Source organism: Erithacus rubecula (genome assembly GCF_903797595.1).
Source record: "Erithacus rubecula genome assembly, chromosome: 11".
NCBI lineage: Eukaryota > Metazoa > Chordata > Aves > Passeriformes > Muscicapidae > Erithacus > Erithacus rubecula.
Genome location: NC_136663.1, coordinates 13,028,442 through 13,051,990, shown reverse-complemented (window position 1 = coordinate 13,051,990; position 23,549 = coordinate 13,028,442). Strand labels below are relative to the sequence as shown.

At 36.8% G+C, this 23,549-nt stretch overlaps 1 protein-coding gene across 2 annotated transcripts in view; it reads right to left on the bottom strand.

Annotated features, from left to right (window-relative positions):
- Window positions 1-639: 639 nt before the first annotated feature.
- Window positions 640-23,549, bottom strand: part of PLOD2 (procollagen-lysine,2-oxoglutarate 5-dioxygenase 2) — a 49,808-nt gene continuing 26,898 nt past the window's right edge. The window contains exons 8-20 of one of the 2 annotated variants that reach the window (XM_079314702.1): window positions 22,478-22,579; window positions 18,041-18,166; window positions 16,391-16,512; window positions 9,772-9,876; window positions 9,384-9,509; window positions 8,074-8,215; window positions 6,819-6,881; window positions 5,379-5,492; window positions 4,918-4,983; window positions 4,339-4,443; window positions 3,248-3,394; window positions 2,891-3,016; window positions 640-1,831 (exon numbers count right to left, since the gene is read on the bottom strand). In XM_079314702.1, the coding sequence (XP_079170828.1) occupies window positions 1,676-1,831; window positions 2,891-3,016; window positions 3,248-3,394; window positions 4,339-4,443; window positions 4,918-4,983; window positions 5,379-5,492; window positions 6,819-6,881; window positions 8,074-8,215; window positions 9,384-9,509; window positions 9,772-9,876; window positions 16,391-16,512; window positions 18,041-18,166; window positions 22,478-22,579 (1,500 nt within the window). In that variant the 3' untranslated portion in view covers window positions 640-1,675. The remainder of the gene's footprint in view (window positions 1,832-2,890; window positions 3,017-3,247; window positions 3,395-4,338; window positions 4,444-4,917; window positions 4,984-5,378; window positions 5,493-6,818; window positions 6,882-8,073; window positions 8,216-9,383; window positions 9,510-9,771; window positions 9,877-16,390; window positions 16,513-18,040; window positions 18,167-22,477; window positions 22,580-23,549) is intronic. The other variant, XM_079314701.1, reaches the window with a different exon arrangement.

The following is a 23,549-nucleotide window of genomic DNA, read 5'->3' as shown; positions in this document are numbered from 1 at the left end:
CAGCTGTTCCACACCAGGAAACAAAGATGAGGGATAGCAACCCCCAAAAATTAGCCTGAAAAGAAGAAAAGTTGACAGTGTAAAGAGCAATTAAAAGAAAGCAAAAAATTTCCTGTCAAAAGCCATTGCTTTTCAAGCCAGCCCATTTTAATACACTACTGAAGTTAACTCACTTTGATGTATTTGCTTCAGCATAACTTTAAATAGGGCTACAACTCATTCCTCAAAACTGCAGAACAGGGAAATGAGCAGATGTGGTTATTTTCAGTAAAAGAAAAATCTTTGAAACTCTCTCCTAATCCTGTCAGCTGCAAATAAAGTTTCTGTTTACAAAATGTGATGCAAAGCCTCTTCAAAGATACAAAGTTAAAAAGTGAAGTATTGTTTAGATCATCAAATAGCCTCCATATAAAAACAAACCCAGGAACCATCATCCTGCTGGGGTCATTCTGAAAATGTAATTCAAGGCTTGGTACACAGGCACTCACTGAAATTATTTCAATAGCAACAACCCAAAATCTGACATGCCCATCTCCCACCCACAGATCATTAGAAAATATTTTTCAGTAAATCAGTTTCTTTAAGAACAGTCACAAATGCAAAGGAACTACTTGATACAGTCAAATGACAGCTGCTCTATTAATTTAAAATTACCCTTTATTTTTCACAAGGTTTTCCAACATGTCGTGCATTTGGCACGGCAGACTTTGAGACAGTTAGCTTCAAGTTTCTTTAAATTACAAACAGTAGATACATAGGAATATTTTAAACCAATTTCTTTAAAATAAATGTCAAGTTAAGACCCTTAGCTTTAAAAGAGACTGCCACCATTTCATTTTCCTGATACAAAATTCAAGTAATTTTAAGAGTAGAAAACTGTCCCTATAAAACATGCTATTAAAATTTACCAGCATTCTGAAAATAAGCATCAAATTTCCAGTATCCATTGGGTGCAACTACACATTTAGAAAAATAACACTTTAAACAAAGGTCACTTGCTGAAGAAAAGCTTTCAACAGGATAAGTTTTCAGAACAAATGATAAAACATTTTCTGCTTAGATAAAGGATTTAATCCTTGTACCATCTCTGCAATTAATTTATTTTTTTCCTTCTAAGGGTGTACATTTCAATATTGACAATGAATTAAGAGACCAGGCTACAGAGACCTTCTCCCTTCAGTATAAACCAGCATATGGAATTATTGCTTACCAGAAACAACTGTAAACAAGATTCATTTGATTTTGTTTTTATGCTGTGATTTTTCTTTCATTGGTTGGTACCAAATCTACACCAAACTTTAGCTGTGTCACTTTGCTGAATGAAAATCACAATAATATTTTCTGATGATTTTGTATTTAGCATTGCTTGGGGTTTTTTTCAAGGAAGAAATGGGTTCACTGTGCTTTTCCATTTTCTCTCCTTACCCACTCTTTAGGACAGCAGAATGGAAAGACAAGGAGGACATGTTTACTTTGGGATTCAAGGCTCAGAGCAGATATCAAGAAATCTTCAACAATATTAGAACATTTTCTGTTTTCCTCCTTTTAGCCCAAAGTACCTCTGCTGTGTAGTAACAGTAACTTAAAGTTTCTTTTATCACCATCTTCCAGAAGAAATCTATAAATAAACGTTTATGTAAAGAACACTGCTGTTGAAGAGGACAAAAAAATAAAATTAAGGATCAATAAATGATACTGCAATGTATCTTGTGCCATTCAGGATAGGAAGTCCTTCGTGTAAATGTGTAAGTCTTCCTGGGTGCATGAAGCTCCATCCTTTCCTGGGAGACTCAATGGAGCAGTTGTACCTAAGAAATTTACATCCACCTCCCTGTGGCAAAAACACAAACACAATAAAACCCCAGACATTTATCTTGTGTTTTAAGAAATTCCTTTTTATATATCCATTACTTCAAATAATTTGCTATTATTAATACACTGAGTTTTCTTCTTTTATCATCCCTCTAGGAAGGTTGTTTACATGACATCATCTTTAGAGCATTAATTAACATACAAGCATTTGCAGTCAAATTTCTCCTGGTCTTGCTTTAGCATTACCTGGATAACAACTCATTCAAGCAATAAATCTGACAATAACTTCAATTATTCTTCAATAACTTCACTATAGATTCTACCAGAGAGAAGCAAGCCATGTTCACAGGCCTTGTTTCAGGACTGCACCCCTATCCAGGACAGCATTTGAACAAATCTTAAATGAATTAATCTGGCTGCTGATTGCAAACTGAAGGGGTGCTTTCTAAAATAGCAAGTGTGGCAAGCACATTTATTGCTGTTAAGGACTGTGAATGATACAGGCTTATAAACACAACAGATTAAATTTCTCTGTAAGTAAAAGTTGGATATTATTGTCACTATCCTGCCTAGCTCCACACTCTGGGGACTGCTTTATTAGAATCAATATCAGACTAGAAAAAAATTGGCTCAGAAAAAACCTAAACAGATACAAGAGTTAAAAATCTTCATTCTGTGGCTGATCAAAAAAAGAATCATTAAAAAAAAAATCTCTGAAAAAAGTCCCTTGAGTCAACTTGACACTATTTAAACTCTCTTGAAAAGTTGGTTTTCTCTGTACAGAAATGAAGCATTTCAGAAATGTTAAAAATTAAATGACTAACATATCCTAAGTTTTTCTTCAAAACCTTTCTCTCCCACCATCTGAAACCAGTTTGATCAATTCAGCCTGACTGCACCAACAGTTCTGGAATTGAAAATGCAGTACTTGTCTAAAAACCACAAGGCATAATGTATCTCAATTAGTGATGTGCATCTTTTCCTTCTCAGCTGGACCTCTACACATATATGGTGGGGCTCTAGTTTAGAAATAACATTAGATACTCAAAGGACAACATTTCTTAAGTCAATGACCTACCTGAAAGTCCTCTCCTACTTTGTTGAGGGCGATGTTGATGGTGAAGGTGGAGGAGTCGTGGTGAGGTCTGAGCGAGCGCTGTCGGTCAGGGCTGTATTTTACAACAAAGTTCAGCAGAGCATAGCCCTGCAACAAAATATACACTCAGACTTCCAGCTGGGAACTGCCAAGCCACACACAGGATTCTTGGGATATTGTTTAAAGCTCAGTTAAAATAAAAAAATCAACAACATCCATCTTTAACCACTATAATGACATGTAGAAACTCCCCAGCTGAACCAAAGACACATATTCATTAAAATACTTAAATTTAGTCATACCATGGAGTAATTATCTGCCAAAGCTGTTAGCCCATACCTTGGTATAATAGCCAGCAAAGACTTTGAGTGTTACTGGGGCAATGAACTCTCGTATGAAATGCAGCCATTCATTATCCAGGCCTATTTGCTTCATATGAATGTCATCAGTCGGGACATTTTCATAACCTCCAGAAATGCGGCTGTCCTGGTGAAACACCACAAACAGCTTGGGAACAGGAACATGGAGTGCTTCTGACATTTCAACAAATATTTATGTGAAATCTGCAGAATCACAGAATTGCAACAAAGCAATGCTTCAGTGGGTGTCAGTGAGCTTGCTCTACAGCAATCCCACAGCCAGCTGTCAAGGGAAAAAGTGTTCTGAGATACCAATGAGTAAAAATTGGAAGTTTTTAAAGGATGAATCAATATTTGGATGTGTTGCCTGTAAATATAAGGGCTTCTTGTGATAATAAGATTTATTTACTGAGCTGCAGATGCAACAGAAATTCTATCAGATCAAGAGACTGCAGGCCTCAACTTGACAGGGTAATAAATGTTGAAATAATCTGAAGATAAAAGTATGTTAAAATTCTTTCCAGAGGCTTCTACCTGCTACCTAGCTACTACAATTATGACAATAATTTCTCATTGTACCACATACCCTGAATTCTCTGAGAATGTTGACACAATAGCTCATAACATTTTCAGGTAACTCCTTAGGGGGACAAGTCTGACAAATTAGTACTTAAGAGGTAAGTAAGTAAAACTTGTCTGAACAGTTAGCAACTATCCAAAATCAGCCTTGGGTAACTGTCAGGTGCCTGCTACAGAGCTGCACCACTATATCCTTATCTTTCAAGTCAAACTTTATATTTTCCTTTCTCTCTCCTGTCCAGATGAGGGCAGTGACAGAGTGACTTAGTGGGTACCTGGCATCCAGCCAGGGTCAGCACACCACAACATGAAGTGAAGAATGGCTCTAAATCCACTGAAGAAGCAGCTACATGGTAGACTAAACTAAGCACTTCATTCCACAAAGCAGATGTTTCAGACCCTTGGCAATTGTTTGTTGCAGTACACTGTGACTTTTTATTGCAATAGTTAAGATCACTCATTAAGATTATGTTTGTATAGGCTGACACTTACTTGGTGTTTTCCACCAGACCATTGCCCAAAATGTTCCATTTCTTCGACTAATTCATCACAGGCAGTGTCAGAAAATATGGGAAACCAAAACACATCTGGACATGGCTACAAAAAAAAAAAAAAAAAAAAAAAAAAACTTGATTCTCAAGCACATTCTCACACAAGCAAAAACTATGAGCTACATTCCAAGCCCTGATCCAGCACTAAGAACGTGTCAGGGCACCCACACCTTCTGTGCCTTATGGCTCTAACAACCCTGGTCTTATGGGTTAATATGGAAAAAATTAAACTTAACACTGCTTTACACACAAACAATTTATCCCAGCTGTTTAGAGAGGCAATGTTCATTAAATCACTGTCCCTAATTGTCACAGCAGATCATCCACCACAAGTGCTCTGTCCAGATAAGCTGCATAAAAGTAAGCAGTCTATTTCAAATGGCAAAAATTCAGTTCTGATCCAAAACATCAAGAAACTGTTTAGTCACAGACCAAAACAGTATTTGCACAGAAATATTTACTGTATGCATATTTATTATCAGTCAGTCCCACAAATTCTTAAAAAACTGCTTATACTCACCTGCTCTACTATATTATCAGTGAAGATCTTTGAGTAGTTTGGATTTATGTAAGTTTCCTTCCAGTCCTAAAAAACCATGATTTAAAAACATTACAACAGAACAACAACATTTGTAAGTGAGAAAAAATAATTTATACTCTTCATTTGCTCTACTGAAAGCACCAAAAACAATTTAAAAAAAATTTATTCTCATAAAAAAATTGGTTCATGTCAAAAATCATGAAACCTGTTATCTCAGGACCATATCTCCAATTTCATGCTTGATCACCAGCTGGCTTACTGATATCATAGATTGTCATTTGCTTAGATGGGTGAGAACACCTCTTAGCACATAATATATATCTAGCACACAGTAAAAAAAAGTTCTCCACATAAAGTCTTTAAATTTAAAGTTCTTTATAATATATAAATTTATACTTTTTAAAAATTAAATAACATTTTAGCAATAATTAGTTGCATACCACAGGATTCTCAAATATCTGCCAGAGGTCATTGTTGTAGTGGGAGGTATTGTAATTGGCTGTAGAAAGAAGTCTTCCAAATTCATGTCTGTTGGTAATGTACATGAAAACACCCTATAGCAATCAGAGAAAGCATCATTAGCAAAACTGTCCATCTTAGCAAAGTTTTAAATAGGTCTGTTCATTATTGTGCTTTCATAAAATGTAATCACACATTTGTACATATATATAGTAAAGGTGCTGTTAATTTAGCATTTTAATTTTCAAATGGTTGACTCTAATCACCAGCTACTCTTCATAACTTGTTTACAAGCACATGCCTGCATTTATTTTCTAAACACATTAAACCAAACAAATATTGTTGAGAACATATGTAGAGTTATAGAAAGGAAAAAGCAGAGGAGTGATTGGTTGATTTACTTTCCAGAAAACTTAAGCAGACACACTGAAAGCAACTGATCTCAAACTGAAAATGGTCACACACAAGAAAACCAACATCTAGGGCTTAGTTTCAAATTAAAAACTGAAAGAATATGCTAACAATCAAAGGGTTCATGAAAGTCAGAACAAGAAACTTATTTCAGAGTATTCACTACATGATCCATCTGGTGAATTGGCCTGAAATAAAAAGATATTGGCAAATATTGCACACAGAATATTCAGATCAGCGTCCAAAACAGCTGAGCACTCTCAAGTCTGTTCATGTAATTATATGCAAGATTTCAAGTGTGGTAAGATACAGATTTATTATCAGGCTATTAACAGAAGGTATTAACAGAACTCTCTTGATTAGAAGTAGTAGCAGAAAATAGTATTTTTAAAAAGAAACTTAGGTTTTATGGGATTTTTTTTTTTTTTTAGTTTAAAGTTTTTCAGACTAAAACTTTATTTCTGAAATGTTTGTGACTTTTGAATTTGCAGCAGATGAAGACATTACCATTTGAGTACTTTGGTACTTCTCTCTATGTTTTTGTCTGAAAAAGAGTTAAACTGTTAGAAAGATAATGATTAGGTTAAGCATGCCCAGGTTCTGGGCACTTACCAAATCATAAAATATCTGCAGCAGGGAGAATAAGGAGGGCCTGGGTCAAGAAAAACAGCTTAAAGTGACAATGTGGTCACTGAGGGGGCCTGGCAGACCTAGCAGTGATCTGAGCTTTACTCCTGCCCAGCACTGCTCCATCCATCAGCTCCAGAAGCAGTGTCAGCACACCTCAGCAACACTGAGAAACCCCCCTGAGCAAACAAAGAGCCTCTCTGAGATGCTTTCAGCTGGGCATGGAAAACCTGTCCCTGGAAAAACCTGCCCCTTAGAAGACTGAAGAGAAAGCCAGAGCAGCATTTCATCAGAGGAAGTGGACAGAGGAGAAGTATCTTCCTGTGGTAGAATGATACTGCATGTAATAATAACTAACCAATAAAAAAAAAATAAAGCAACACCTTTGGGGCTCTGAGCATATGGAATGTTTCCGAAGAAGGGGAGTCTTTTTCCCTTTGTAAAGTCTAAAATGAAGGAGAATCATCACATCAGTTTTCTGACACAATCTCTCTCTTTTTCCGACTACTTTTAGGTTTCCACAGTTACATCAGGGAAAGAGCAGCCTTTGATAAAAGCTGAAATGCCTTTACAGACAACATGCATCTCCAAGCAAAGCTCTTCATACACATGTCAAAGCTGTTTCCACCAGCCCCTTCTTATCTGCTGCAATACAAAAACAAGCACCAAACCCTCCTACAGCCCAGACTGAGAAACAGGGAAAGAGGAAGCAATTTCCTGAGCCAGTCAGATTAGTTCAATGAGCACATGGAAAGCACAGGTTTTGCAGGAACTGATGCTGGGGAGGTTTGAATACAACAGGACTGGACAGGGATGTTCTGAAGAATCAGTACAGAGGAGATCATGCCTTGTTATGAGGGAATAAAAAAATTAATACTTGCCAACTTTTCTTGTTCAATTCAGCAAAAATACTTTTCAATGCTATAGTGTCTGGAAATAGGTCTGGTTTAGGTCTTATTTGTCTCTGTGCTGAAACTAGTGTAAATGTCAGTAGAAATATGGATTTACAGATTCATAACTTTACAGTACAAATAAGTTCTCTCATTACTTCCAGATTAATGCAAGTAACATTTATCTGATACAGTTTTAATCTATCTAGAAAAATTAATGAGTAATTCATGCTTCCTAAGATTTCTACCATTTCTTAAACCACCTAGGCTTTTCATATAACACTGCCCATCATTAGTTTCAATATATATCTACTTAATAAAAAATTGCAAAATATTCCAACTTAGTTTGCTGGAAGTTTCACACTGTATAAAAATGTGCATTATAGAGGTGATCCAAATGCATTGGTAAGTTTTGAGTTTTCTCATACACAGCAGAGCAGTTGAGCCCTCCTTCATCTCTTGAGGCTGTGCCAAGGAGAAAGGTATTTTAACCACACAGAAACTTTCAGGGAATTTAACTAGAAATCACCATGCTGTCAGTGCATCTGTGCACTGGCCTTGAAAAAAACTGTTCTCAACAATTTAAAGAAATACACCTTAAGGCTTTTATCACACAAAAATTGGCCAGTACTTTGAATTAGAAGTAAAATATAATATCCAGGATCAATCAATTAAAGCAGCCCATGAGTAGAGCAGGACACAAAGAAATGTGTGTATTTGGAAGCAGGCTGTTGCATGGACACCTTACCATCTCCCTGGCATTCCTGCAGAGTGCCATATCAGGATCCAGCTTATCACGCATGAAGTAGTTCTTTTCTTTCATCTCAGATCTGAGAGTTTGTCCCTTTATTAAGTATATATTAGCCATATAAGGGATATTCCACACTCCTCTGTTGAAAATCAGAAAATAAAAAAACCCAAAAATAGTTTAAAGCTATGAAAACTAGTTTGTTGCCTATTCTGTTAAATCAGCATCTCTGTATTTGCTGACAAGACTAAGCAAGTTGCAAGCAGAAGAAGCTGAAAGGTTCCCAAGACACTTGGAAAACTACATCTGGACATCTCAAACGTAGGCGTAGGCAGTAATTCAATTTTTATGAAATACTGCTATAAAAATATAGCCAGGTCAAATTTTCTATAGAGTTTTAACTACACATGTACCTCATGTCTCCATAGCTAAGGCAATCAGTTAAACTCTCTTATAATAGTATTCTACATTACCAGATGGAGAAGTAACTCCAAATCAGATTTTTAAATGAGTTTAAAGACTTCACTGAGACTTCACACAGCTGAGCTGACCTCCTCACACAAATACCCACAGCAGGCCATGTATTTATGAGTTGGGCCAATATCAACACAAAAGCATTGCTTTCAAAACACTCTCTGCAGATTTCCCCCCTCACAGCATCACAAGCACATCTTTTAGTACAGCAGGACTGAAAGCAAGGCAGTCCTATTCATCAAGCAGCCTGATTCAGACCTTTTTGTTCTCCCAGGGCAAAGAAAAGGCATCACCATATGGAAGAGTCAAGCTTAGAACAACTTACATCACATTAATTTAGGGGAGGGATAAAATCAAAAGTTTATCCTTGATAAAAGCTGCTGAAGAGCTCCTTAAGATATACTTGACATCACATACAGGATGAAACAAATACATTGCAGCTGTTCCATTTGCCCCAAAGAGATGACAAAGTCATTTGATGAATACAACAACCATTCCTTTTGGCTAAGGTTCCAGGGATGCAGAGTTTTGGGTTTGCTGTTTGTTTACCCTGCCTTTTTCTGTACTGTGCACTGCTAGAGCAACCAGACACCATCAGACAGACACCAGTAATGACTGTGTCCAGTTCCAACACCAGCTCATCATGTTAAACACTTGGCTTTTTTTTCCAAGCTGTAAGTGGAAATAAAATGTATTTCTATTAAATAGAAAACACAAAGCAATATACCTAACTTCACCTCTCCAGGAATAATACCATATTCTTGCATTTGCATGCAAAATGTTGCTAATAACCATAGTGGTACCCTGACTTTAACAATTATTTTGCAGTTACTTACACTCTGTTCCCTTGGACAATGTCCACATAATCTTCTGATCGAGCATAATAACCATCAGGGCTCAGAGCCCCCCAGAAATTGGACCAAAGCTTCCCATGGCGAGTTACAAGAGGAGCAATTATCTTTCTGTGAAGTGACATATTGAATAAGAAAATATGAAAATCTGAAGCACTTGGAATTCACATCAGGAATTGCTGCTTGACAGGAACAAAATGCTTTGTGAATTGTTGGCCCCCAAGGCTGTTATGAACTATGGCAATGAAATACCACAAGTAAACAAAGAGGATTTAACTCTGCAAAAACAAATGGCATCTTATTTTCTCTGGACAGACCCCAGGGAATCCTTTCAATTTAGAGGAAATTCTACAAAATAAGAGATTTACTATACCTGTTCTGTTCTATCAATATTCTTAAAGTTTTTGGGTTTGTCAGCACCACATCTGCATCTATGCTTAAATAATATTCACATGTTTTATCCTGGCGACAAAGGTCCCTAAAATGACAAAAAAGAATTATTAACTCATGTTAATAATAATGTCCACATGGACACGTGTCCAGAAAAAACTCATAAACAACAAAACAAACAAAAATATTTTTAAAAACTCCCAAATCACAAATAAGTACTGAACTGATTCACTGCATTAAAAGTCCTCTGCATCACAGCATTGTAAAGAAAAGTATCTTTAGATCACAGTAGTGTGATTAACTAAATTATTAAAATACATGGATTAGACACCTTGTATTTTTCTTTTAGTTAATTAAGTGGCCTCCAGCCTTTACCAAGTTCAGTAATACCTTCTACAGTGTCCTAATGGAAAATGGGGCAGGGGGAACATTAACTTGTATAGCTGAGCATCAGTACAATAACTTAATAGTGAAGTATGACCTTATTTACTAAGCTCCTCTAGCAAGTAACTGCATGTGGCTGTAATGCTGTCTTTGGTAAAAGATTCTACAGATGCAATCTGCTAATCTGAATGGTAATTGAAACATTATGGAGAGTGCAAGACAAAAACTAAAAGAAATACATATTTAAAGACCTTTTATTTGTCTTTTTGACCTACAAGAACAGCAAAGTTGGTAAAGAACAATGTAAACCAATTGCAAAGGTTTGAATTTATACTGGAGAAGGTAACTGAATTGTGTCCATACATTATTTCTATCAGTTGTGATTTTGACCTCAGAAGAACTAACTGTTTGCACAAATTCCCACACCTTCAATAGAAAGACAAAGAAAACACATTCTACAGTAAATAAATAAAAGATACACAGACTATGTTTGTATGTTTCTAGTAGGATGGACTTCTAGGCCAAAACTTCATATAGTGAATTCAGCTTTACTATGCCATCAGAATAATAGATTATAGGAAATCAAATATACTTTTAGAGAAGGTAGAACAATTTCCTCAAGTCAATACCACAGCAATAGCTTCCTATCATGCAGGTGATATTACTGAATTTGTCTATTTTTCCTATTTTAATTCCACTGTAACAGCTTGAAACATTATCTTCTTTCTTGTTTCAAAATATCTTCAAAATATCTATAATCAGTGCTTTAGTTCAAGCTCCACTTGATTTGATTGACTGTGAGTTTTTCTGCAAAGGCAAAGATCTCTGTCACTTCAAAAGATCTGATAAAGGGTGGATGTGACATTTTACATAAAAGTCAAGGTAACAGCTGCCATGGCTTCCTGCCTGCTCTTCTTCCATCTCTCCAAACCTAGCACTAAATCTTCCATCAGAATTACTACTTATCAACAGCTTTTGGGTCTTTGTGTTCTAATTTCTTCTGCTCAAAGGAATAAAAAGAGATATGACTTTGTTAGAAACACAGTAGAAGTTATTCCATGACATTAAGCACTCCTTCCTCTTCAAGCTTCATCACTAAAGATCTAGCAATAATTAAAAAAAAAAAAAATTTAAATACTCATATGCCAAAAATGGTCCTCCCACTGCTGCTAAAACCACTGTGTTTGAACACACACCCAGTCTAGAACTCTGGTCAGTCTCTGGGCTTGGCTTAACTGACATCTTATAGACACATTTTTATGACAGAAATTCCTTAATCAGCACTTTCTCACATAATTGCCCAAACTGAAACCAGCAGGTTTTATTTTGGCCATAACATAGTCCTGCAATTCACTATTTATGGTATTTTCCATTGCTAATCCATTCTCTTCAAAGCTTTACAACCACTGAACACAAGTCACATGTAGCCTTATCATTGGCTTAATTACAATTATTAATAGCAAGCTGACTTTTATACTGCACTTGGCATTAGATGTTATATTTCTTCCAAAAACATTCAGCTCCTTTATCCTTATTCTAGTGAGGAAAATAAACCTGAGACCAGATTTGATCCCAGTCCAGGGTTCCAGCCACAACACTTGCCAGCACTGCCCCAAAAGCAAGTAAACCTTCTGCTGCTAACAAAAACATGAATAGAATTAATGTTTTTAATTATAAAAATGTAGTAAAGTGATAAAAGTTTCAGTCAAAATTAGAAAAGCAAGCACACTCTCAAGAAACTGATGCATCTTCTCTTTAGGCTTTCAGTGTTGCCCAGCAGCTTTGCCCAAGGAAATAAATGTAACCCTTTATATTCCCATGCTTTAGAGTATTACATTCTTGCACTCTATGCTAACCTCTCCAGATGCAGAAATCTCAGATTATATGTGAAACTCTTTGCATGCATATCCAGGGCACTCCAAGGAACATGTGGAAAGTGCTTGCTGGCAAAGCTCATGTGTAAAATGCTTCCTTATCTAAATTCAATGGCCAAAACCTTCAATCTACTTGCTTTACACTCCCCATGCTCTAAACTAAGACCAAATATTGAAAAGCAAGCTCTAGAGCAATTTCAGTGTAGCGATTAACAACCATTTAGAAGAATGCCAAGATTTTTTAGTTGGCAGCATGAAGCTCAGCAGATCAGTTTAAAGGGTTTTGCAATCAGAGTGATGTTTGACTGCTTTTACAAACCACAAGTCCATCTGGAGCAGTGACCTCATCTGAAAATGGAAGAATGTCACAGCTCTTCCCTTCATCACACTTTCCACTGAGATATCCAAGGGTCTACTCGGTTGTAACACAGACATATTGTCTACCCAATTTCTCTACCATTGAGACATCTTTTTTTTTTTTTTTTTTTTTTTTTTCTTTTTAGACATAGTTGGAACTTTCAATTAATCAAGTTATCATTTTTAGACCTCTCAGTTTGGAAATACAATTCCAAATGTGGACTGCAAGCCCAGAGGCAGAGCACTTGAACCACTTGACAGACCTCAGAAAGATGTTCCAGATACAAGTCTGCAACCAAAAGCCTGGGTGACATCTCCTGCCATTTAGGGTTACATTTTGCCTCTCTCCAGACAGCCACAACAACATAAACACATCCACATCAACCATCACTAAAAACAAACAGATAGAGCACTAATGCTCAGTTTTGCATCTCAGGTTAAAGCATTGCTACCACAGTTATCACACCTGGAAACTACTGAAATCAGCTACAGGGGTTTTTCATCAGCACCCAAAGTTCAGTGTCCCTCCTCCATCTGAGACTGAAACCCAAAACTACTGAAGGGTTCAGGAGAAGCAGCACCAGAAAATCCAAGTCTCTAAAAGAAAGCACTTGACATGTGGGAGACAAAGATTTAAACCTGCTCTTCCTTCCCCACAGCCAAGATTCTTGCCCTACTCAGAGGCTGTGTCCCACTCCCTCCTGTGTCCATGCCATCATTTATCAATACCAAATGAGAACACAGAGACAATGATTTCATATCCTCCTTCAAGAAACACATAGCAGACCCCCAACACAGCTCAAAATTCAACAGAGCCCTCAATGAACTCTGACTCTTCTCTCTTTGCTATTTTTCCTGATTCATTTGAAAGTTTTCAATGTAAACTGTCATTAAAATGTGCATATTTCCACTTAAAAGCTGAAATAAATGACATTTTTATAATGTTTTGGGAAATTCCTACCCTGTTCTGTTACTAATACTTTTGAGGGAGGAACAAAAAAGAACCAGCTCCTCCAAATGAGAAACCATGAAGGCTGTAAGTACCAGGATAAAAAATATTATGGAAAATATGATTTTTATAAATAAAACCTCAGAAGCGAGTATTTCCCAAGTTTCTGTTATTATTTGAACATATTTAATTGCTTTTTATGCTTTCTGTCATAACAAATTCTGTAACAGCTGTCTGGAATTTCATCTGCAACCAAGGCAAAATCAAAGATAATTCTTCCTTAAAGTAAAAAAGAACTGTTACAACTCATACCTTATAAACAAAAGCTAAAAGAAAAGAAAGATATGGAAATTCCACTCAAGCGTTTCAAGAGATGAAAATGCAGAGAAGAATATTCAGACAACAAGCAGCTAAAGCTTTCTTCTCTTTCTTCTACTTAGTTTTCCTTTCTTTTTACCTCAACTCAGCACACTAGAAGGAAAGCTGTGCACTCCTGTTTCCCAGTATTGTTTTGTAGACTACACAACTTTGGATCCTTTCCAACATCTGTCCAACTTTCATGAGAGGGCTTTCCATATCAGGAAGAAGCAAGAAATTAAATGCTTCAATTATTTCTTATTATGTGAACTAGAAAAGCTGACCAAAGTTTGCTGCATGGCTATGGGTGAAACTGAATAAAGGTTATTTTCTCACATTTATACCGACATTAGAGTGTCATTTACTGAGAATATCATGATGATTTATCACCACTTTTACTGAGCCAAAAGCCAAGAAGAAGAGAGGCGAGGAGAAAATTGATCAAGCTGAATTATATACTCCAAAGTATTCTGCTGAAAACAAACTAGACCTTCAATGTTTAAGTGCCCCTTCTTTGCATTAACTGAACCCTTTTAGGCTTCTTCAACTAAATAGACTCTGTGTGAAATGTGCAAGTGAGAAGATCAAATTAATTCTAAATCCACTGGAAACTAAAAGAGAGACATTAAGAGCAGATTTGGAAAAGAAAATAAAGCAAGTATTTGAGGCAGATAATTTTGTTCTATCTGTCAATAGCACAGATATAGGCAGGAGAAGATGAATCAGAAGACTGAATATCAATCTCTAAATCAGAACAATAAACAAGTCTGAAGAAACACTCTTTTAAAGTTATTCCCATTGCAGTATTAGTGAGAAATAAATGAGGTTATGATGATCAAAGCCAGAAGCAGGGCTGAAAGCAAATATGTTTTTATAATAACTGCCTTTACCTTGAACATCCCAGACTTCCAAGCTAGACTTTTTAAAGGAATGTAAAATCTGTTTGTTGCAGTGAAGTCAGTGATGTTCACAAGGGCAGCCAAGCACACCAGGTGAGCAAAGCAAGCAGCAGATTAACTGAATCTGCTTCAAACAAACTGAAAGGAGCCATGGAATTACAGCTACACTGTTTACTTGGAAAATCTTCCTACTAAGGTTCATAATTTCTGGATGATTCAGTGTTTTGACATGGTACTGGCACATTGTACTTCAGGTTTTCTCTATGCATCTCTTAGGACAGAATCTTTACCAAAGGAACCTTTCAAAACTGGAACAACATGGGTCAAATTGCATCCATAACACAGATAACATTTCACACACATGATTATCACCTGCCTTTGCAACAGGATTCGAAATGACTTTGTGCAAATATACATGAAAATTACTATTTTTTAATCAATCAGGGACTATATATCAAAAGCTCTGTGGCATTATAAGTCAGTAAGTTCTACCAAGAGATGACAGGTTTCAAGGTCTTTGGGTGAGATTTAGTATGACTATAGATACTGATTACACTGAGGATTCTGCCTTCTGTTGTCTATATAACAACAAAGAGGGAAAGGCAACTCCAGAAACTCCACCTCAGTTACACATAACATACACTAAAAAAAGTCTGCCAATATGGTACATCTGCTTCAGAGATTATTAGAAATAAAGAAATAATGACTTATAAACATGTGAATGGGTGCTTAGACTAACACTGGACATCTGCAGCATTCCTAGAAAGGCAAGGGGAGAGGTTTGGATCTCAGCCTGAGATCAGTTTTCCAGTGGCTTCAGCACAACAAAGCCCCATTCAAACAAATTTCCAAGAACACCCCAGAGACTCAAGACCTTCATTCTTTCAGTTGAGCCTATGCTCAACCTCTGAACAGAAAATGGCCTTATGAAATTAATTTTTCTGCTCTGATACCCAGGGAAGATTTGGTAGAGGAGTGAGTCAAAGAATTGTGATGGAATGAATCCTGCTCCAGGGCCACAGCAAGGTGGGACCTTGGTGGGATCCTGGGCTGAGAAACTCCATCAGTGACTGATGTTCTGGGGCAGCCACAGGCCACTCTGCAGGAGCCACCAGAGAGACCCTGACACAGGCAGGCCTGACAGGGAATAAAAACTCCAAGGCTCAACTTCAGGCATGGAAAATTCCAGGTTTAAAAGCTAAAGTTTTGGATACTGTACAGAAAACAAAAGCAAAAAGCAAGACCAAACGTAAGATAAAGTCAGTTGCCTTTGTGAGAAACTTCTGCTAGAGCACTTCTAAAGTATATTCCTGCCTCTTTGAATGGAAGGAAGAAATATAATTCAGTCACCTGAACATCCAGGTCAAGCTTCAACCATATGTTTACTTAAATATAATGTCACTTAAGAAAAAAGAAAGAATAGCAAGCACCAGGACAGCTAAAGTGCAATTGTTAAAAGCACACCCAATGCAAAAATGAAAAATATTCTGGAGTAAGGTAGCTGGAAAATAAAACAAATACTGTGCATTATCTATGCCATCATCACAGACTATTGAAGCAGCCCAAACCAGATTTTTTCACAATGACCAACAGCTTTTTATAATAGACAGAAACCATAAAACACTCAACAATTCATACCTTATGTCTAGATCTTTTCTACCACAAAAGCTCCCATTTTCACAGGTGAAGTTGTAAATATTAACGATGAAAAATAATACAGATGTGAAATGAAACAATGTGAGTGTATGCATCAAAATAACAGATTTATAAATTAGTACTTACATTCCCATGTTCCGAGCTTCTGCTTGACTCAAGTTTTCTTCAGGTCCAACAATCTTAATATTTCTGATAATGTTCTTGGCTTTTTCCCAGAATTTCTTGATGTGCTTTTCATGGTAAACCTCCTGTAATCATGTAAACATTTTTTATAGCAAATGTAAGGCACAAATTACTATGAATCATAAACCACAGTGTCCAAGAACACACTGTATTCTGTCTTAAAGAAACAGATGCCAAACAGTGTTTTAAGACATTCCAGTATATCTGTCATTAAAATGAACCTCCTCTGTCCAAAACTTTAGGAAAATTATGCAACACTTCAGCAATATTGATCAGAGCTGTACAAGAATTGAAGATTCACAATCTATGCAGTATTTTTCAGGATATTTATGTTACAGTCCTTAAACTCATCCTAGAGCCTCAGTGCTATGCAGTTTTTTCTTTCTTTCCAGAATCACTTGTTTCTTAAAAATGTAGTCCCATTGACTGTTCCTTTAATCTCTATTTGTCCTCCTCCTTACTTTCCTTTCCTCTCTACTTAAGAGGTCTCAACTGCACACAATACTTCCAAACCAGTGCCCTCACTGTAGCTTTTCCCTGTTATGGCTGACATTAGAATAATTGAAATACTGGGTAGGGGCTTTCCCCCTCTGTAATAAAAAGCTGTTCAGTTTTTACATTCCATTTCAAATACCATAAATCTTTTGGCTGAAGCTACAAAACACCCACAGCCCACAATTCCCATGTGCACATCACATTTATACCTTCAAAATCCCCTTACAAAACCAAAATTAATACTTTAGAGATAATCTCTACATCTATTACTGATCCCTTTTTTGCTATCAAATCAACAGCAATGCATGCACACTGAAAAGGGGTAAAAAGAAATTTTACTCCTATTTCTCTTCCAGCCTCAATTTTTTTTTCCAAAATAATTATTACACACATTTGACACCTCACTCACTGAAATCACAGAATCACAGAATGATTTGGGCTGGAAGGGACTTTAAAGATCATCTCCTTCCAACCCTCCCTGCCATGAGCAGGGACAGTTTCCATTAGACCAAGCTGCCTAAAATAGCAATACTTACTGAAGTCACTGGGGAAGCACCAGTCATGTCAAGTCATTAGCTAATTAGCAGAGAGCATTCAAAAGTAACTTATCTGTAGTGCCAGTCAAAATATATCTGAACACACCAATCTTTCCATGGACCCAGCAAGAGAAACAAAAATGCACTGGGGTATCAGCAAGAAGAAAAGAAAATGCCCTGTCAGCTCTCAGGCTGTTAATTATTGCTGTCACTGCTGGTCAGCAGCTGGCCCAGACGGCCACTGTAGGCTCCTTCCAACTGGAACTGCTCTGTTCTTATTCTACTCTGTTGTTTTATGCCAGTCAGTACTTCCTCCAGAAGCACACACTTCAAAATACATTTTTTCATTAGTAAAAGAATCTAAGGAGTTTCTTTAAATAGACTTCAGTAAGTCCTGACACAATTAATTTAATTTTTCCAGCTCTGAATACTAAACTCTGAAGGATTATCTCTTCCTGTGCATTTTAACTGTGTTCTTATATCAAATCCACATACTCCACACTTTGATTCATCACATAATTTCCAAAATTGAAGCTTTGTGCAATGATAAAGTCATACTTACATTATTATGAATGAAGATACTGAGTGCCTCCCGTGGATAGTCCAGAGTCAACAGTCTGTCTAAAAATTTAGTTAGGAAAGGAGTGGGTTGTTCAATGAAAACACCAATTTTTACTCTTGGATATTCCTAAAAAAAATGATATTTTGACACAACCAATAAGACTTGCCTCTTTTCTAAGATTACTTATAGTAAAGAGCAACTAATGTCATGTAGTAAACTCAGTCCACACAGCTTTCAAACAATCAGTGTGCTCAAAAGTGCTATGCACCCCATTTATTTTTACCAGCTTCACAAAATAAGCAAAGATAATGGATTCAATATTGATATGAAACTATTTGAATTTAATAACACACACTAGAAATAGAAAATAATGTAATATGGTTTTGAAAATTCTTGCTTTAGAAAAACCCACTAAAACAACAAAAGAATCATTTAAAGAAATACACCTAGAACAGAATGGCAATTTTTTTTAACAAGGTACAAGACACAGATTACATTTACAAGAAAATATAGGGAAGACCAGTTTTTTAAAAATAGTTAAAGAATAAATACCACAAAATACTCTATTCAACTGTACTTTAAACCAAAGACTGCAGTACCCCTCTGTAAATGTACATGCACTATTTCTCCCCATTCATTTTGACTGGGGTCTGCATTCCTTCCCTACTCACTGATTTTAGACATATCTTTAATAAACTAACAGCTTCTCTCCTTACATCCAAGAATAATGAACTTTCATGGACCTTATTTTAAAGTGAATTCACATCTTTTGATGGTATTTGGCTGCTTTGTATGTGCTTGATAGAGATCATGATCACTAAAGGAAACACAGACAGCATTTTCTGTAGTCCTGAAGAGTATTACTGCACTACACAAGACAAAAAAAAAAAAAATTAACCTTCAAAGGCCTCAACTCCTACACAAAGAAATACACTGACTAAAATTTATTTCCATCTCTAAACCAGACAATTACCATAAAAATCTAATCCATTACAAGGCTCAGAGAGAAACCTTATATGAGCACAGAAGGCTGCCAGCTAGTTTTTTAAGCAGGCCAACACCCACTTGAGAAGTGTCTGGATAAACCATCAACACATGCTGAGGTTTCACAGTGTCACTGTCTACATCGGAACCCAGGAACATCCTGGCCAGTGCCCCAGCAAGGAAACATCCAGAGCTGGCCCTGAGCCCCTCCCATCCATCCACAGCTGCATCTGCAAACCTCATAAGTGCTGCTGTGAAAGCACAGTGTCCCAGGTTACAGGGTAAAGATGTGCCCAAGGTGTGTATTCTATCCCCATCTGCTGAAACCAGGTGGGGCCGTGATCCTTATCTCTGTGGGAGATATCCTCTGCTAATGGGCCAGCTGTTAAAACCAGATGGGGCACTGATCTTTATCTTCCCACAGCCCATCCTCCCACCAAGAGATATCTCCTGTTAATGGGCCATTGAGTCCCAGTGCATGACTGATAAAATTACATCATCCCACTGGGAGATGCTCCAGACAGGGGAGGAGCCAAGCCTTTCCTACCTAGATAAAAACTGAGATTTGGAACACCAAAGCAGCCCTTATCCACTGGTTTCCAGAGAACAAGAGCTATCAGACCTTTCCACAGGATCACTGCTTCAACAAGACCACTTCAGCTGGATGCTACCACCACCCTCACTAGTGGGATGTCAGGTTGTATTCTGACTCTGTCAGTGTTTTTTTTCTTTTGTACTATTGCATGTATTTTATTTTTCTCTTTTTTCCTATTAAATTGTATTTCTGACTTGGAGTCTCTCACTGCTTTCAAAACCATTACACACAGCCACACAGAGACCCCACCAACTCCAGAACAGCTGATGGGGAATGCACTGATTCTCCAGGCAATCACCTGCCCTTCTCTGGCATCCACTGCTGAGACTGCCACAGGAACTGGTCCCACTGGTGCCAGGGACAAGGAAAGCTGCCCAGGCTAAGCTGGGACCACACATATGTGCTACAACTGCTGCAGTGATTGTACTTTGTACATTTTTCTAATTCAGAGTCATTCTCCCCTTATTCTCCAGAGGGAAGAGAAAGAGGTGCAGGCTGGATGTGCAAAGGCTATGGGGACGATGAGGAATTACTGACACTCCTTCATTACACTGAAACATGAACCACTTGGCTCTACACTGAAATCTCAACATGACCAAAGCAAAATGGTGTTTAAAAAATTAGGAATAAAAGTTCTGGTAAACTGCATCTCCTCAAAGCACAGAGTTCATCAATTCAGACTTTGGTTTACCACAAAGAGTTGTCACTGCATAATCTGAATCTAGGTCACCATGAGCATTTTGAGTATATGAAATCAGAAGTTGCCTCTCAACAAAACCACTTTGGGAATACCCAGTCTGCACCCAGATGTTACATTTTCTCTGGCAGATTTTCTCATCTTCAGTGAAGTCATGTATTTGAGTTTTAAACTTTACTTTTTAATAAACAGTAGTTGAGTGTAAAACAATTTTTGGAAGAAGTACAGGACAATTTCTCAGTACAATTGCACAGAGCAAAGTCCAAGATCTCTTGCCACAAGAGTTGCCAGTGAACTGAGAAGAGGACTGAGGTCATCCTTTTCAGCCACACTGGAAAATCTCCACACCAGTAAGAAGCTTTAGAATTTAAAAGCATTTCTAGGGAGGTTAAATTGGGCAACAAACTTAAATTAGGTTTCAGAAAAAAAACAAAACAAAGAACTCTTAAGAAAGTAGCAAAAATGTGTATTTATTGAGTCCATGTGCCCTCTTTAATTTATGCCCCATTATGCAGCTTCTACCTGAACAGGTGGCTAATTTAGGGCTGCTGACATTAGCAGAAGAGAGCAGCTCCTGAGTTTTCCCACACCCCAGCCATGACTGCAGCCCAGGAGATCCTGTTTCTGTCAAAAGGTCAAGGACTGAGCAAAAGAACTTGCACATGTACCTCTGAGCTCCTTCTAGAGCAATGCCAAAAAACAACTAAAATAAGATATGAATGTATAAATGAAGGCAGTTAAATAAAACAATATGGAGAAAATTATGAGAGGCACAGAACAGGAAATGCTCTTTCCACTGAAAATTTCTTTTTAAGTAGCAACCAGACTGGCCTGAACAGAGAGCACGTTCAGAAAATGAAATACTGCTGGTACTTAGAAATGCCTGGAGCAAACACTTCCACTGAGGCCAAGGAAAAACATTGTTATTTCTCCAGGCAGAGTGAGTGAGGCATGAAGTCCAAAGAATGCATTACAGTGAAGAAGACACATTCCAAATAGATGTACATAAACTATAGGAAGCTATCCAGTAAATCATTGCATCCCCTTTACTGGCTCTAAGATTTAACTGCTCCAAAACCATGTCTTAATTACCAACACCATTGGGAAAAAATCTTTGACAACATCTTTTCCTCAGGTAAACCTTATGATGGGAGTGCAAACACTATCTAATTAGAACACCATCAGAATGTTTCTCTTAAAAGCAAAACTAAAATTTAAAAACATAGAAAGAATCTGAAAGTTATTAAAATTCCAGCAATAACTTTTTTTTGTTTATATTCCAGTCCATTAGCTACTTATTGTTCATAAATTGTCTCACTTTTTCCTTTCATTACAAAGATAACAAGCCACTAGTTCTTTCATGCTATCCTCAACATGATCTTCTAAGACCTGTTCTCATTCAAACCTTCACTACAGAACAGAAATGAAACATCTGCTGGAAAATAGCCTGTTAGGAATAATCAGAATTTACTTTTTCATCCAAGACTTACAATTCCACATGGTGGAGCTTAGTATTTACTCTGCCTCAAATTGACTGTGTACAAGCTGAAATATTTACAGAGACATAAAAGACATCATGCTTGGGGTGGAAGAGCCAAAGCTGCCAAGTACTGGATATACACACATACCATGTGTGTGTGTGTGTATTTGTCCTACAAGAGTTCTGAAAACTGCACTGAAATCCAGTCTCAATTAATCAGATCTTTTTCTACAGAAACATATTTGCTTAAACAATGCAAATGTTCTTCTACAAGGCAAAGCAGTTTTGGATTGTTTAATCTCAGAAAATAATAATTAGATAACTATTAAACTCTATTTGCAACAGAAGTTGTTCAAATGATGCCTATTGACTGTTTTGTAGGTAAAGAAATCTGAAATATCTGGAGTCTTTCTACCTCTTCCAAAATTCTAATTATTCTCTAGGATCTTGCACAATTCCAAAAATTGTTCATTCACCCTCACTGAACAGAGGTGAAGATCTGGAGGGCTTTTGGGGATGGCATCATCTATGTGCAAACCTATATTAAAATAGGTAGATAAAAATATTTCTGAAAGCAGTAAAATATAATATTGCATGAAGAAGCCACTTGGCCTGAGAAATCCCTAAACACTCCCTTAACTGTCCCCAAATGGGCCTTGTTCCAGTGCAGAGTATTCTTACCTTTACTGCTGACAGGTCCAGCAAGTCCAAATCACAAACAGTGCAACCAGTTTCCCGTGTCCAAGCATTAGGAATATAATTTCCCAAATAATTCAGGTGAATCTGGTACATAAATGAACAATTCAAATTAATGAAAGACATGCACAAAGGATGATCTGTACCCTTCAAACAATTCAGGTTTACTCATTTAATCACTTGTAACTAAAGGCAACTGACAAGAAACAAACATAAAAAATAGCAGGTGAAAACTATCTTATTCTTTTCATTGACAAAGCAGAGATTATATATGTACCATAAAGTCTACAAAAATGAGTATTTCATAAAAATGGCATGCACTTGGGATGAAAAATAAAAGTATTACACATCAGAACATAAAAATTATTTGGTATTTATTTCGAGAAGTGTAGCTAACCAATGCAATTTACTAAACTGCAGATTGGAGATATTAAGTACAAAGCAGAATCATTTTATGAATAAAAAAATTTAGCTATTGGGAGTTGATTCTGGGAATTATTTTTATGCTAGTTTATTTACTAATTAGACAAAACTTTTTGCCTAATATATTATTATCCTGGGTATAAAACAGAAGAATTTAACCACACTGACAAAGTGATGCATAGTTAGAGTTTCCTCTTTGTTTTTAAAACATCACTACAGGCAGAGGTGGAGCTGGTTTTTTTTAATGTAGCATAGCTCTTGGATTAGTATAAGAAGTTCCATTCTAAACTGTTTGCCCAAGTGTAAAATACAGAACCTTTTCTTTCATGGACAGCATGTCAACAAAGCTAGTGATGACAGAATCTTAGGTTGTAATTCAGGCAAAAATTGAAGGAATTGGAATATATATATTTCACCCCTACTGAGTAGTTATAAGTCAAACAGATAAAGGCATCATTATATTCACTAATTCTAAAAAAACACAAGTGCACAAAGAAGCAGCAGTTCCTGACATATTAGTGAGTTCCAAACTTTACTTCATTCTCCTGAAAGGCATTTTTCTGAAAATAAGGAGCTACAGTAAGGAGCACTTATTCAGAAGAAATCAGAAAGTAACCATGCCCAATCCTTCATC